This window comes from Callithrix jacchus, chromosome 14 (assembly GCF_049354715.1).
Source record: "Callithrix jacchus isolate 240 chromosome 14, calJac240_pri, whole genome shotgun sequence".
Taxonomy (NCBI): Eukaryota; Metazoa; Chordata; class Mammalia; order Primates; family Cebidae; genus Callithrix; species Callithrix jacchus.
The window spans coordinates 104,191,783-104,206,559 of record NC_133515.1 but is presented as its reverse complement, the minus strand read 5'-3'; the positions used below and the strand labels follow the sequence as shown (position 1 = coordinate 104,206,559).

General features: G+C 43.0%; 1 protein-coding gene across 1 annotated transcript in view; it reads right to left on the bottom strand.

The window, feature by feature from the left end:
- Positions 1-14,641, bottom strand: part of PDIA6 (protein disulfide isomerase family A member 6) — a 27,962-nt gene extending 13,321 nt beyond the window's left edge. The window contains exons 1-4 of the mRNA XM_002758030.7: positions 14,535-14,641; positions 5,618-5,759; positions 727-784; positions 110-236 (exon numbers count right to left, since the gene is read on the bottom strand). Of these exons, the coding sequence (XP_002758076.1) occupies positions 110-236; positions 727-784; positions 5,618-5,759; positions 14,535-14,553 (346 nt within the window). The 5' untranslated portion in view covers positions 14,554-14,641. The remainder of the gene's footprint in view (positions 1-109; positions 237-726; positions 785-5,617; positions 5,760-14,534) is intronic.
- Positions 14,642-14,777: the final 136 nt, after the last annotated feature.

The following is a 14,777-nucleotide window of genomic DNA, read 5'->3' as shown; positions in this document are numbered from 1 at the left end:
TACAATGAGGTTGAGAATGGTGCAGGTTGGTAGAGCAGGTTCTCAATCTGTTGAAGAACACCAGGTTCTTGTCTACCAGGGGAAGGCAGCAGCTAGGAAAAGTCCTTACCTTGGTAATCTTCTGGTCTGTTTTTGTTGGATCCAAAAATCTTAATTGTAGGAAATCCCTGAACACCATACTGACCGCCTAGGGACTGATGTTTATCTGCATCAACTGCACCAACTTTCACAACATCCTGTGGAAATGTAAAGAAAATAACAATTTTTCTTTCAACTAGAGCAGATTCCACAAGAACTCATTATCTGCTTCATACAGACTCAGAAAAAGATAATAAAGCACAGGGTGCAGTTTGCAGTGAGTCAATAAGGGCTTTAGCCTTGAACCCCAGAAGAGAATCTTAAATGCAGTGATGGGGGAAATCAAAGTCAGCCCACAGAGGGAACTCTGCAGCTCACAGAACAGGCAGGGCTGAGAGTAACTGTCATTTATCTGGGAAACAGAATGAACAAAAACAGGCAATGTAAGCATTTAAATGTGTATTATCCCCTTATTCTCAGCATGATTTTGATAACAGAACCAGTATTTTGAACTCTGATATGCAAACTAGCTTTCCATTGAACATTAAACCAATTGCATACTTATTACTTTAAACATACACAGGTGAATGTGGACATCTTAGAAAATTATCTTAAAAAAAATTTTAAGGCTTTTGCTTAAAAACTTACTTTTAATGCAGTAGCCGCTTTCTTCCATTCTGGTGTTAATCTTTGACAGTGGCCACACCTTTCAGGGGAGGACAACACAAAAGCAACAGTTAAAGCCTTTGCTTCTCAATTCAAAAATTTAATTAAAAAAAAAAAAAAATCCATCAATGGTCTATTGAGTGATACGCCTGCAAAGAGGACAAGCACAAATAAAACAGGATCAAGGCCAGGCCTGGTGGCTCACGCCTGTCCTCCCAGCACTTTGGAAGGAGGATCACTTGAGGTCAGGAGTTTGAGACCAGCTGGCTAACATGGCGAAACCCCATCTCTACGAAAACCACAAAAATCAGGTGGGTGTGGTGGTGCCGGTAATCCCAGCTACTGGAGAGGCTGAGGAACGAGAATTGCGTGAACCTAGGAGGTGGAGGTTGCAGTGACTCGAGATCACATCACTACACTCCAGCCTGGGCAACAGAGCAAGACTCTGTCTCAAAAAAATTAAAGAAATAAAAGAAAATAAATAAATTAGATCAGCAACCTGGATGAGCTCACCATTTTATTACTTACAACAATCACATTTCATATCACCCCAATAAAAAAAGCTTCCAGCTGGGCACAGTGGCTCACACCTATAATCCCAGCACTTTGGGAGGCCAAGGCAACTGGATCACTTGAGCTCAGGAATTTGAGACCAACCTGGCCAACATGGTGAAACCCCATCTCTACCAAAAATACAAAAAATTAGCTGGGTGTGGTGGCACAGGCCTGTAATCCTAGCTATTGGGGAGGCTGAGGCAGGAGAATCACTTGACGTAGGTACACAGAGGTTGCAGTGAGCTGAGATTGTGCCACTACACTCTAGCCTGAGCAACACAGCAAGACTCTGTCAAAAAACAAAGCAAAACAAAAAAAAAACTTCCAAATTACTGTTCAATTAAATCATATTTAAACTCCATAATTTATAACTCTCCACCTAAACAAGCCCTTTAGAAGCTATCTGGTCCAATGTGCTTCACTTTGTGGAGATGTAAGCCTATGCAAAATGCAGATTCTTGGGCCCCACAAATCCAAACTTCATAGAGGAAGAAGAGCATTTTCTTTTTCTTTTTCTTTTTCTTCCCAGGAAAGAAGTGCATTTTCTTAAGTTCTACTCGTGATTCTTAAACCTACTGAGGTTTGACAGTCCCTAATCTAGTCCAACTTTTTAATGTTACAGACAAGGTATCTGGCCTAGAACTCCTATGCCTGTATCTCAATACCCTCTGGGCCCCACAAATTGCTTCTGGACTTAGAAACACACACATAAACCCATGTCAGTGAGCCTAACAAGCCGAAATGCATAACGTGACACCAGGAGATGGTGATGTGAGTGATGAGGTGGGGGGAGACAGGGAAAGTGGAAGAGTGGGGAGGGAGGAGAGAAGAAAACACCAGGAAAAAACAACGTTAACCTTGTAGGTACTATTAATGTGAAATACAACAAAGAAAAGCGCTTCTGAAACATGCGCGTAAACCTGTTAACCCTTACCACTCACTGAGGCTGTAGGTAGCTGTACAGTTCATTTTTATTGCCGTGTAACATTCTCTGTATGCAGACTCCATAGTTTTTTTATCCATTGGTGATTTGATGCATTTTTTAAAAACAATGTAATTTCTCTTCTAATTAGGTCTCTAAGGACCAAATGCACAAATGCTAGGTGCAAGGACCATAATGAAAACATTTTATAGATTTCATTTAATCAGCATGAAGCTGAAGGCATGCCTTTCTTGTTATTTCATTTTATAAATGACAGAATTGATGCTGAGAAGAAATTTACCCAATATCACATAGCCATTCAGCGTCAGAGCTGCCTGACAAGTTTTTGATTCCAAATACTACAATCATACAGGTAAATGTTTTAATAACTATGTAACTGAGAATTAGGGCCTAAAGGCAATCCCAATATTTGAAGTGAGGATCTTTCAGGGGAATGTTCTGAAATGCTACTTCTATGTATTTATATACAGAATGTTTTGTTGTTTATGTGAGATACTCAGAAAACCCAAAGACAAATTTGTACAGGGTTTGTGCCTCTTTAATTTCAGTTTATCTAAGAAAAGAGGACTAAATCCAGAGACTGTCAGAGTTCATCCTCTCTTTTATTAGATCTGCACATACATCACAATGCCACATATGGCATTCCCTCTACCCAGGGGTTCTGTATCTGGGGTCCAGACTCCCAAAAGGCTGGTGGATAAAAATTTAGGGGATCCCTTTTGGGGGGGAAAAGAATAAACAAATCTGAAGCCAAGATGGTATTTTAGGAAAAATTTAGGGGGGAGGTCTATGAATTTGGATGAAAAAAAGTCTTTTCACTAATCTATAATTGAAATTTAGAATTTCTTTACAAATGTAAGCAACACTCCAGAGTCCATTATTGTGACTTACCATGAATAAAAATAACAGCTGTTTTCATTATTATCCTATAGTTACTGCAGGAATCTTCAAACATCATTTATGCCCACCACTACTCAGAATTATTGCAGCTGTCAAGTCTGCTGCTGGATCTTGGTACTGGTTTAGCATCCCTAATCTAAAAACCCACAATCTGAAACATTCTAAAATCCACAACTTTTTGAGCGCCAACATGACACTCACAGGAAACGTACAATGGAGCATTTTAGATTTTGTATTCTCAGATTAGGGATGCTCTACAGCTAAGTATTATGCAAATCTTCCAAAATCTGAAAAAATCTGAAATCAGAAACACTTCTGGTCCCAAGCACTTTGGGTAAGAGACGTTAAACCTATACTCACTGTCCTTGTACTACATTAACCATAAAATTTAAATATTTCAACAATCATATTTCCATACTTTAGGTTTTCTTTGTGAACCTATAGGCTTTATTTAAACATGTAAAGCTTTGATTTTTCTTAAAGGAGAGCTTTTTTTTTTTTTCTGTTTTGCGACAAGCTCTCTCACTGTGGCCCAGGATGGAGTGCAGTGGCACATCATAGCTCTCTGCAGCCTCTACCTCCCAGGCTCAGATAATCTTCCCACTTCAGCCTACTGAGTAGCTGGGACCACAAGTGCATGCCACCACGCCTGGGTAATTTCTTTGTCTCTTTTCTTTTCCTTTTTGTAGAGATGGGGTCTCGCCACATTGCCCAGACTGGTCTTGAACCCTGGAGTTCAAGCAATTCACTCTCCTTTGTCTCCTAAAGTGCTGAAATTATAAGTGTGAGCCATCATCCATGACCATAAAACTTTTATTATAAGAATCCTAGGCCTTCGCCAAGGTGCCGAAGGAGTCCAAGTGCAAAAGGAAGTTACAGAGCACCTGTCTGACCCGGTGCATGGCTCATACCTGCAATCCCAGCACTTTGGGAGGCTGAGGCAGGCGAATCACTTGAGCCCCGGCGTTAGAGACCAGCCTGGACAATCTGGTGAAATTCCATCTCCATAAAAAATATAAAAATTAGCCAGGCATTCTGTAGTGTGAACAGAGGGGGAAAAAAAAAAAAAGAAAATTAAAGAAATTAGCTGTGTGTGTGGTGGTAAATGCCTGTAGTACCAGCGCTTGGGAGGCTGAAGTGGGAAGATCACCTGAGTCTGAGAAATCAGGGTTGCAGTGAGCCGTGATCGCGCCGCTGCACTCCAGCCTGGGAGAAAGTGAGACCCTATCTCTCAAAAAAAAGTATTTGCTCTAATCAGACATTATTTCATCCAGACACCACAAAGTAAAACTCTGCCAGTGTAATAATAATTATTAACTACTGGATCTAGAGTCTGCCTTCTCAATTATGCTGTCTTGCAGAGTTTTAGAATGAGGTATTTTCTCTTGTATAGTAGCTCTCAGAAACAAGGTAAATTACCTATGCCATATGTGATAAGCTTGTAAAAACCACATACAGAGGCATTTAACAATATAACAGTTTGTACAATTACTATTTATACAGTTGCTAATCTAATTGAGCTAATCCATACAGAATTAGCATTTGGATAGAGCACACAAAAACCAGAGCCTTTAAAAACAGTAAAGGTCACTCGCAATGTGGCAGCATCCACCTTGAAAATACAGCATTTTTACCTCCATTTGCTATACTGAGCATTAAGTAAAATGGTCCATAAGGACTGGTGTGTAGTTTCTAAAACTCAGTTCAAAGAAAAAAGTTAAAGTGAGAAAGGAAAAACTTTCATCAGGCATACCCTAAAAGGTACCCATCAGGCAGGTTCTAAGAATTTGACCGTAAGGACTGCATCTAATATCCCTCACGTAAGCCTACAAAGCTGTTCACATGTAAAAGGACTCTTCTAGATCTCAGATCACCGTGCAGTTCTTCCCAGACACAGCTGGCTGGGTTTGGCTCTCCTCTCAGGATACTTGCAGCTGGTTTACAGCACAGACAGCGTCATGTACATCTCACACAGTTTCCACCCTTCTATTTTTTTTCATTAAATGCTTTAAGCACATAAATAATCAATGCAATGTTGTATTTTTGACTGTATATAATTTTGTGTCGTTAGTGTCAACAGTGATGACATTTTTACCTCACAAGGGTTTTTCCAGCATTGAATGTCAGGCAAGGAAAGAAATTTTGAATTAAACCGGATTTTCTAACTACATTATTTCAGGAAATAATTCTCTTCAAGAAAGAGAATGAAGTTAATCATTGGCCCCTCCCTTACCTTTGCTCAAGATTCCTTCCTCATAAAATCAGGTTTTCCTTCCACATGCACCACCTCATCGACAGACAGATCTTCTTTAACAATAGACTAGACACTTTGCATTTCCTATTTCCCTCTTCCCTACTTCTTTTAACAAACGGTAAGCTCAATGAGATGACTTAATACAATCAGATTTTTATATAGCATTTTCTCCAATTTCAGAAAGTACAGTAAATAATCTACAACTACTTTATAATACTTACCATGGAGCATAGAATTCTACAAGCCACAAACTATCACTCTGAATAACTTCTCGGTTGAAATTTGATGGAGTTAATTCGATCACATCATCACTAGAGGAATACAGACCATTCACTGCCAGAAATAAGGCAGAGCTCACCAGACCTGAAGTGACAACAAAAGGACACCATTAACAGCATGGTTCATACTTTGACTGGAAATGGGGAACCAGAGTCCTCTTCAACTGAGCAGGGCCCTTCACACAGGAGGATAGCCGAGCCCTGGCCCCTCTGCTGTCCCTGCTGCAGTTGGAGCCCCTGGAACGTCACTCCCACTGGTGCAGCACTGAGCAAGAAAGAAACAGACAGTCCCCACTCCCATTCCTTGGGCTGCACTGGAAAAAGACTGTGTGTAGCATTATTCTTAGTGGCTTTCATGTATCAACACCTTTGTTCTTTACAACCACTCCATGAGGCAGTACTATTAGCGTTTTATGGGTGTGGACACTGAAAACTTGGGAGGTCACTTCTGCCTGTGTAACCCTGAGCAATCCACAGTGATCACTCCTCATGCTATTCAGTTGCAACATTAGCACATTATCTTTTTTTTTTTTTTTTTGAAATGGAGTTTCGCTCTTGTTACCCAGCCTGGAGTGCAATGGCGTGATCTCGGCTCACCGCAACCTCCGCCTCCTGGGTTCAGGCAATTCTCCTACCTCAGCCTCCTGAGTAGCTGGGATTACAGACACACGCCACCATGCCCAGCTAATTTTCTGTATTTTTAGTAGAGACGAGGTTTCATCATGTTGACCAGGATGATCTTGATCTCTTTTTTTTTATTTTGAGACGGAGTTTCGCTCTTGTTACCCAGGCTGGAGTGCAATGGCACAATCTCGGCTCACCGCAACCTCCGCCCCCTGAGTTCAGGCAATTCTCCTGCCTCAGCCTCCCGAGTAGCTGGGATTACAGGCATGCGCCACCGTGCCCAGCTAATTTTTTTTTTGTAATTTTTAGTAGAGACGGGGTTTCACCATGTTTGACCAGGATGGTCTCAATCTGTTGACCTCGTGATCCACCCGCCTCGGCCTCCCAAAGTGCTGGGATTACAGGCTTGAGCCACCGTGCCCAGCCACATTATCTTTATTAAAATGCCTTTTTCAAGGGAAAAACAATTATTTGTCTCTTCACTAGATTGTGACTCTTTCAAGAACAATGGTTATTTTCATAGTTTTATTTCTCCTAATACATTATCAGAATATTAGGAGATATCAGAATAATAGCACATTATCAGAAAAAATTTTCACGTGAACAACCTTAAAAGAAAGGATGCAGGCTGGGGCACAGTGGCTCATGCCTAATCCCAGCACTTCGGAAGGCCGAGGCGGGTGGATCAGGAGTTCAAGAGTTCAAGACCAGCCTGGCCAAGATGGTGAAACCCTGTCTCTACTAAAAATATAAAAAAAAAAAAATTAGCTGGGCACAGTGGCAGGTGCCTGTAATCCCAGCTACTTGGGAGAGAATCCCTTGAACCTGGGGGTGGAGGTTGCAGTGAGCCAAGACTGTGCCACTACACTCCAGCCTGGGCAGCAGAGTGAGACTCCATGTCAAAAAATAAAAAAAAAAGAATAAAAAGGAAGGATAAGTGTCGACCATATTGAGGACCACACAGTTCTGCCACATTGTGGATCAAGAGCATTTTCTTGGCAATTCTGGAAACTTAAATGCAATTTATAACAATAATATAGAAAAACAAATTCTGAACGTACTAGTATCTTAAGAACCCAAAAGTTCTTTGAAATGGCAATACTATCAAAAATTTACCTTTTAAATAACTTATGTATACAGTCACATCCACAAGGTCAAGGAGAGAACATATATATAAGGACAGTCTCATAGATTATAATGGAGCTGAAAAAAATCCCATCACCTTGTGATGTCCTGATAACTCCGACCCTGCGTATAGACCTAGGCTAATGTGTGTGTTTGTGTTCTAGTTTTTTACAAAAAGCTTAAAAAGTAAAACAAACAAACTTTAAAAACTGAAAAAAACCTTACAGAATAAGGATATAAAGAAAACACTGGCCAGGCGCTACGGCTCATGCTTATAATCCCAGCACTTTGGGAGGCCAAGGCAGGCAGATCGCTTGAGCTCAGGAATTAAAGACCAATCTGGGCAACATAGTGAGACTCCCTCTCTACAAAAAAATACAAAAATTAGCCAGGCATTGTGGAACATGCCTGTAGTCCCAGCTACTCAAGAGGCTGACGTGGGAGGATCACTAAGCCCAGGGAGGTCAAGGCTATAGCTGCAGTGGGTTATGATGCACCACTGCCCTCTAGCCTCATACGGTGAGACCCTGTCTCAAAAAAATGAAAGAAAATATTTTTGTACTGCTGTAGAATGTGTTTTAAGCTAAGTGTTTTTATGAGAGTAAAAAAATTAAAAAAAAAAAAATTCAGTTTAGAAAGTAAAATGTTGACCACATGTCATGACTCACACCTATAATCCCAACACTTTGGGAGGCCAAGGTGGGAGGACTGCTTGAGGTCAAGAGTTCAAAACCAGGCTGGCCAACATAGCAAGACTACATCTCCAAAAAAAAAAAGTAACAATAATAAAAGGAAAATGTTACAGCAAATCAAGGTTAATTTATTATTCAAGAAATAAATTTTTTAGAGCAACTCTCAGTCACACAAGCTCTATTCATGGCAAATGTCCTACACAGGTGTACCATTTTAAAACTTTTACATCATATTTTTACTGCACCTTTTCTATGTTTAGATACACAAAGGCATACCACATTTTGTTACAACTGCATACAGTATTCAGTACAGTAACATGCTGAACAGATTTGTAACCTAAGAGAAAGAATCTATAGCACATAGCCCAGGTATACAGGAAGTTATACCATCTAGGTTTGTATTAAGTACACACTGATGTTTTTCACAATGAAGAAATCATCTAATATGACAATAGAAATTAAAGAAATTTCTATCTATTCCTGTCTTTTCAGCATCTCTGAAGTTGATCATATTTCAGAATGTATCTCTAATGTTAAGCAACACGTGACTATATACAAAAATTTGCTAATTATCTCTAGACAAAGCTAAATAATGGAATATCCTCAGATTGTTCTTGACTTCAACAGGAATGTTTTCCTATTTGCATCATGCTGGCTTTGGGGTTGAAACAGATACATTTTTTTGAGATAGGCTCTTGCTCTGTCACCCGGACTGGAGTGCAGTGGTGCAAGCATGGCCTCCTATTGCAGTCTTGACCTCCTGGGCTCAAGCAATCTTTCCACCTCAGCACCCCCAGCCCCCAGGTAGCTGGAACTGCAGGTGCATGCCTAGCTAACTTTTAAACTTTTTGTAGAGACAGGGTCTCCCTATACTGCCCAGGCTGGACTCAAAATGCTGGGCTCAGGTGATCCTCTGCCTCTGCCTCCCAAAGTGCTGGGATCACAGGTGTGAGCGACCACACCAGGTCAAAATGTTACAATGTTAAAGAAATTTCTATCTATTCCTGTCTTTTCAGCATCTCTGAAGTTGATCACATTATTTCTTCCTTTTAATTTGTTGATATAGCAAATTACAAGTGAGACAGGCGTGTGTTCTCAAGTAGTGTGTGTACATGCCATCTTAGCCACATTTTCATATGCTTACTTTGTAAACAGAATTTGGAAGATTTCGAATGGACCTTTTTGGAATAACTAAATGGTTCATTTCTTCTGGAAGGAGCGTATGCCACTGTTCATTGTTTTACTGCTAAATCCTCCATCATATAGCACTTACAATTTTCAAATCACTTTCAAATACGTTAGATCACTTAATTTTTCACGGCATTACTAACTAGAAAGTAGGAATCACCCCCATTTTGTAAATAAAGGCCTAAATCAATGGCCCATCTATGGTCATACATACAAGGGGCAGGACAGCTCTCCATTTCCAAGCTTTACCTATTACACCATGCTGTCTTTTTAGTGCTCAAAATGAAGCGGTTCTGTATGCTATAGGCATGAATGAACACTTAATGGTATTCAAGACTTACACTGCATTTGTATCATAGATATGGACAATATTTTAAGAACCTAATTGTGAACTTTACTAATAGTGAAGCCACTAAAGGGTTATCATGCAGAGGAAAGATTAGATTTGTGCTTTCTAGGAGGAGTATTCCAGCTGCCATGCGGAAGGTGGATTGGGAGAATTATCGAGAGTGGTGTCACAGAAACCAAGATACACGTGGGAGGGGCCTCACTAACAAATGCTACTGGGAGATAAAGTAGCAAAGACTGAAAACCATCTATTGGATTTAGTGACAAAGAAATCACTTGGAGCCCTGGCAATTGTGGTGGAGTGAAAATAAGAAGCATCTAGTCTGCACAAGATTGGAGAGAATACAGGTAACTCTTTAAGCAGGTTTCATTACAGAGACCAGAGGCAGGCAAATGTAGAAAACAAGGAAGGCTTCTCTTTAACGATAGGAGTGATCTAGGAGGGGAAGACTTATGCAGAATGCGAGAGGCCAAAGATAAAATAAATCAAATATTCGAATAAAATGCCTGGGGTCATGGGAACCCAGTCAGTGATGGAGCAGCCTTTGATAGGACGACCTCCTTTTCCATTTCAGGAGGTGGGAAAGGATGCCTGTGATTGGAGGCCAGGCCAACCAAAGTGGGGCTGCTCCCTCAATAACAGTGTTGTCCAGCAAGATCGCCACCAGCTACATCTGGCTACCCCAAAATGAGATGTGTTGGTAAAAAGCACAATGAATTCTGAAGACTTAACAGAGGGAAAAATGTAATCTCTTTATCATTTTTCTTTTTTTTGAGACAGAGTCTTGCTGAGTTGCCCAGGCTGGAGTGTAGTGGCGTGCAATCTTGGCTCACCATAACCATCATCTCCTGGGTTCAAGTGATTCTCCTGTCTCAGCCTCCTGAGTAGCTGGGATTACAGGCACCCACCATCATGCCCATAATTTTCGTATTTTAGTAGAGATGGGGTTTCACCATGTTGGCCATGCTGCTGTTAAACCCCTGACCTCAGGTGATCCACCCACCTCAGCCTCCCAAAGCGCTAGGATTACAGGCATGAGTCACCGCGGCTGGCCTCAGTATTATTTTTCATTTTGAAAATACATGTTGAAATGATCTTAGATATACTGAGTAAATACATTAATTTCACCTGTTTCTTTTGGCCATTTTAAATGTAGCTGCTAAAAAATTTTAAATTACATACACGTTTGCATTATATTTCTATTGGATAGTGCTGCTCACTAATCTTTTAATTGCTGAAGAAAAGGTGAAGTAAGAGTTTGACATGTTTGACAAAACAAGTAAGTCAAAAACATAAGCACTGACAGTCAGAACTCTGAATAAGCTTGAAAGTAAGACTGAGGCTGAGTGTGGCGGCTCAGGCCTACAATCCCAGCACTTTGGGAGGCCAAGGCAGGTGGATAACCTGAGCACTGGAGTGTGAGACCAGCCTGGGCAACATGGCAAAACTCCATCTCTTGTAGAGAAAAAAAATACAAAATGCAAAAATTAGCTGGGTGTGGTAAGGTGCACCTGTAGCTGCAGCCACTCAGGAGGCTGATGTGGAACCCTGTCTCAAAAAACAAAAAAGGGGACAGTCCTCTATAGACATCTACTATTTCAAAAAAAAATTTTATTTTGTAAAATTGATATGAATTTGGTACTAGTTCAATACATTGAGCCTATTGTGAAATGTTTAAAAATGAAAAAGCAGGCCCGGCGCCATGGCTCAAGCCGGTAATCCCAACACTCTGGGAGGCTGAGGTGGGTGGATCATGGGGTCAGGAGTTCAAGACCAGCCTGGTCAAAATGGTGAAACCTTGTCTCTAAAAAAAAACACACAAAAAAAATTAGCTGGGCGTGGTGACGGGCACCTGTAATCTCAGCCACTTGGGAGGCCGAGGCACAGAACTACCTGAACCTGGTAGGCAGAGGTTGCAATGAGCCAAGATTGCACTACTGCACTCCAGCCTAAGTGAGAGAGCAAGACTCTGCCACCAAGGAAAAAAAAAAAGGAAAAGCAAAAGAATAAGTTACAGATTTTTCTACTAAGAATTTTTTTTTTTTTGAGATGGAGTCTTGCTCTTTCGCCAGGCTGGAGTGCAGTGGCACAATCTCGGCTCACTGCAACCTCCGTCTCCTGGGTTCAAGCCATTCCCCTGCCTCAGCCTCCTGAGTAGCTGGGACTACAGGTGCGTGCCACCACGCCCGGCTAATTTTTTTTGTATTTTAGTACAGACAGGGTTTCACCACGGCCAGGATGGTCTCAATCTCCTGACCTAGTGATTCGCTCACCTTGGCCTCCCAAAGTGCTAGGATTACAGGCGTGAGCCACCGAGGCCAGCCCTCTACTTAAGAATTTTCAAACTATTCCAATGTAATAATTTTTAATGGCTGAACCATTTAGTCAATCCACTACTGACTGACTTTTTCACTAACAGCCCAGCACGGAAAATTCTTGTACTTTCCTCCGCCTCTCAAATTAGTATGACTGTTTCTGCAAGATAGATTCTTAGAAGAGAGATTGGGGAGTATGGCCAACATTCTCAGATACCTGTCCAACTACACTCCAGAAACTGGGGTCTTTTTTTTTTGGCAAGACAAAACAACAACACCCGCGTGACTCTGCCAGGCATTGTTCTAAACATTTTGCAGATGTTAACTCACTTAAGAACCCTATGTGGTATGTGTTATGATGCCCATTTCATGGACCAGGAAACTTTACAGGGAAAGGATAACTTGCCTAAGATCATATAGACCCGAATTTCTAACAGAAGGGCTGGAGAATGCAGTGGTATAATCCCACAGAGCATCATCAGGTAGACTGGGGCAGAATTAGGTACCATCACTTCTCTTTGCCAATCAAGGACAGCAATAAAATCAGTCCTCTCCTCTTCATGCTGTTACAAGTGGGCTGCAGTCATCTGAAAGGACCAGGGTTTTTCTCCTTAGGAACGTGCTTCCCACACTCATTATTGACAGTATCATCGTAGACTTGGGTTATTTTTCTTTTTTCTAGTTGTGGTGATGCACCTTCGTTTGTCTTTAAATTTTGCCTAGTTCATTCTCATAAGAGCCTCCGCTGCTTGTACACGGCTACCCAATGAAAACGTTATGATTAAGATTTGAGACTAAAATTCCTAAAAAGGCAATGTGACCTAGCAGGGTTAGAAGGAAACCAAACGTACTACTGAGAAAGAACAGACAAAAGATGTAGACATCCTGACTGCATAAAAGTAGCCAACAACTACCTCCAACCTCCAAGAACACAAAAAACCCTGGGCTCACTTAAGATGACAAAGTAGGTCAATGCTGACCAATGATGCTGTTTCTAAAATTCACATCACCATTCCACTCAGTGATAATGAGCACCAATGGGAAACTGGACCATCCGAGCGAGTGTCTAGAATCTATGTGAGCAGATGGCTCTGCCATCTGTGGTTTTCCATTCCTCCACGGCAGTTAAGGATGTTATAAATTCACATCAGTAACATCTCCGTCCCACATCTGCTAGGAGGAGTCTACGGTCCCAGAGCAGTCATCTAGAAACCGAGAGGTTTCCCAAAAAGGCTGCCATTTATTAAAATGAGTTAATTGATAGACTCACAGACTCTTTCAGGGTCTAGTATGAATTCACTCATAAGAAACTAAACAGACTCAAATATTTTCCCCGCATCTACTCTCTCCACAGTAATATGGCAAATATTTACATCTTTTTAAACATGTGCTAGCTGGGTGAGGTGACTTACACTTGTAACCCCGGGATTTTGGGAGGTGGAAGAGGGAGGATCACTTGAGGCCAGGAGTCTGAGACCAGCCTGGGCAACATAGTGAGGCTTTGATTCTATAAAAAAATTTAAAAATTAGTCAGGTGTGGTGGCGTGTGCCTGGATCCCTTGAGACCAGGTATTCCAGGCTGCAGTGATCAATGATGGAAACAATGCACTCCAGCCTGGGCAATACAGCAAGACCTTGTGTCAAAAAACAAGCGAAAAGACATATATGTACTAACTCACTAATCCTCAGGACAACCCTACGGGAGTACTATTACCAATCTCTAAAATGGTGAGCACTGTTGAAAAGGCATTGGCACAGAATCGTTAAGTAACTCGCTCCGAGTCACACAGCCAGTCAATAGGGGGCAGGTGGTTTGAGGCCAGAGCCGAGGTAAAGGACTCTCAGAGCCAAGGCTGTGATCAGGGCGAGCCCAGGAAGGACAAGCCCCTCGGCCTCGCCAACCGTAGTCTCTGAAGCATTTACAGAATTTCTAAGAGCCCGGCTTCCAGTTCTTTAGTAAGGAGTCTGATCACCTGTGAAGCGCCCCTGCGTCTTAAGCCCGGTTTCTGGAGGGCACTGTTCCCTTTCTAAGGCAACTATGGGTCTTTATTTCAACACTGAGATCTAACATTTCAGTTTTTAAAAGTAGGCGCTGCAAAAAACAGGTAGCAGAAACGAGCTGCAGTGCGGGGCGCCCGCCACCCTCCGTCCCCACGCAGGAGTTCGAGAAGACGCCTAGAACAGGGTCCCCTGCGGTTAGCCCGGAATACCGACCCCCTTCCCGGGATCCGGCCGGGGCTGGGCTCCGCAATTCTCCCGCCCGGCTCCGGACTCAGCGCCCGACTCTAGCGCACTAGGCTCCCGCTTCCGGCTCACCGCCCCGCGAGGCTGCGGAAGCCCCTCCCCACGGGCGCCCTCGTCTCCGCGCACCGGCGTCCTCGTGGAGCCCGAACACCTCCGCCAGGGCAAACTCGCAGCTCCTTTGGACGCCGAGGCCCACGTCTCTCGCCCGCCAGGCCCGCTTCCGGCCTCCTCCAGGCGGCGGCCCGCCGGGGAACGGCCTGGAGATTGGAAATCTTTCAGGCCGAACCCGGCTCTCCGGCCTCCCGCCGCAGGCCCGCACCTACCGAGCCCAAGAAGAGCCATGCCGAGCGCCGGGCTACGCGCAGTCCTTCCGCCGCCGCCGCTTCAGCCTCGCCGCGTGCCGCGCGCCGCGCCCCCGCGCCCACGTCCCGCCCCAGGACGGTCCGGTAGTCCGCCGGGCGGCCGCGCGGGGGCGGGCCGGAAGGCGCTTGCCACGCCGTGGCTGCGGCTCATTGGTCCTGGCGGACTTCGCTCACTCTCATAGCCAATGGGAGGAGGCCGGGTAG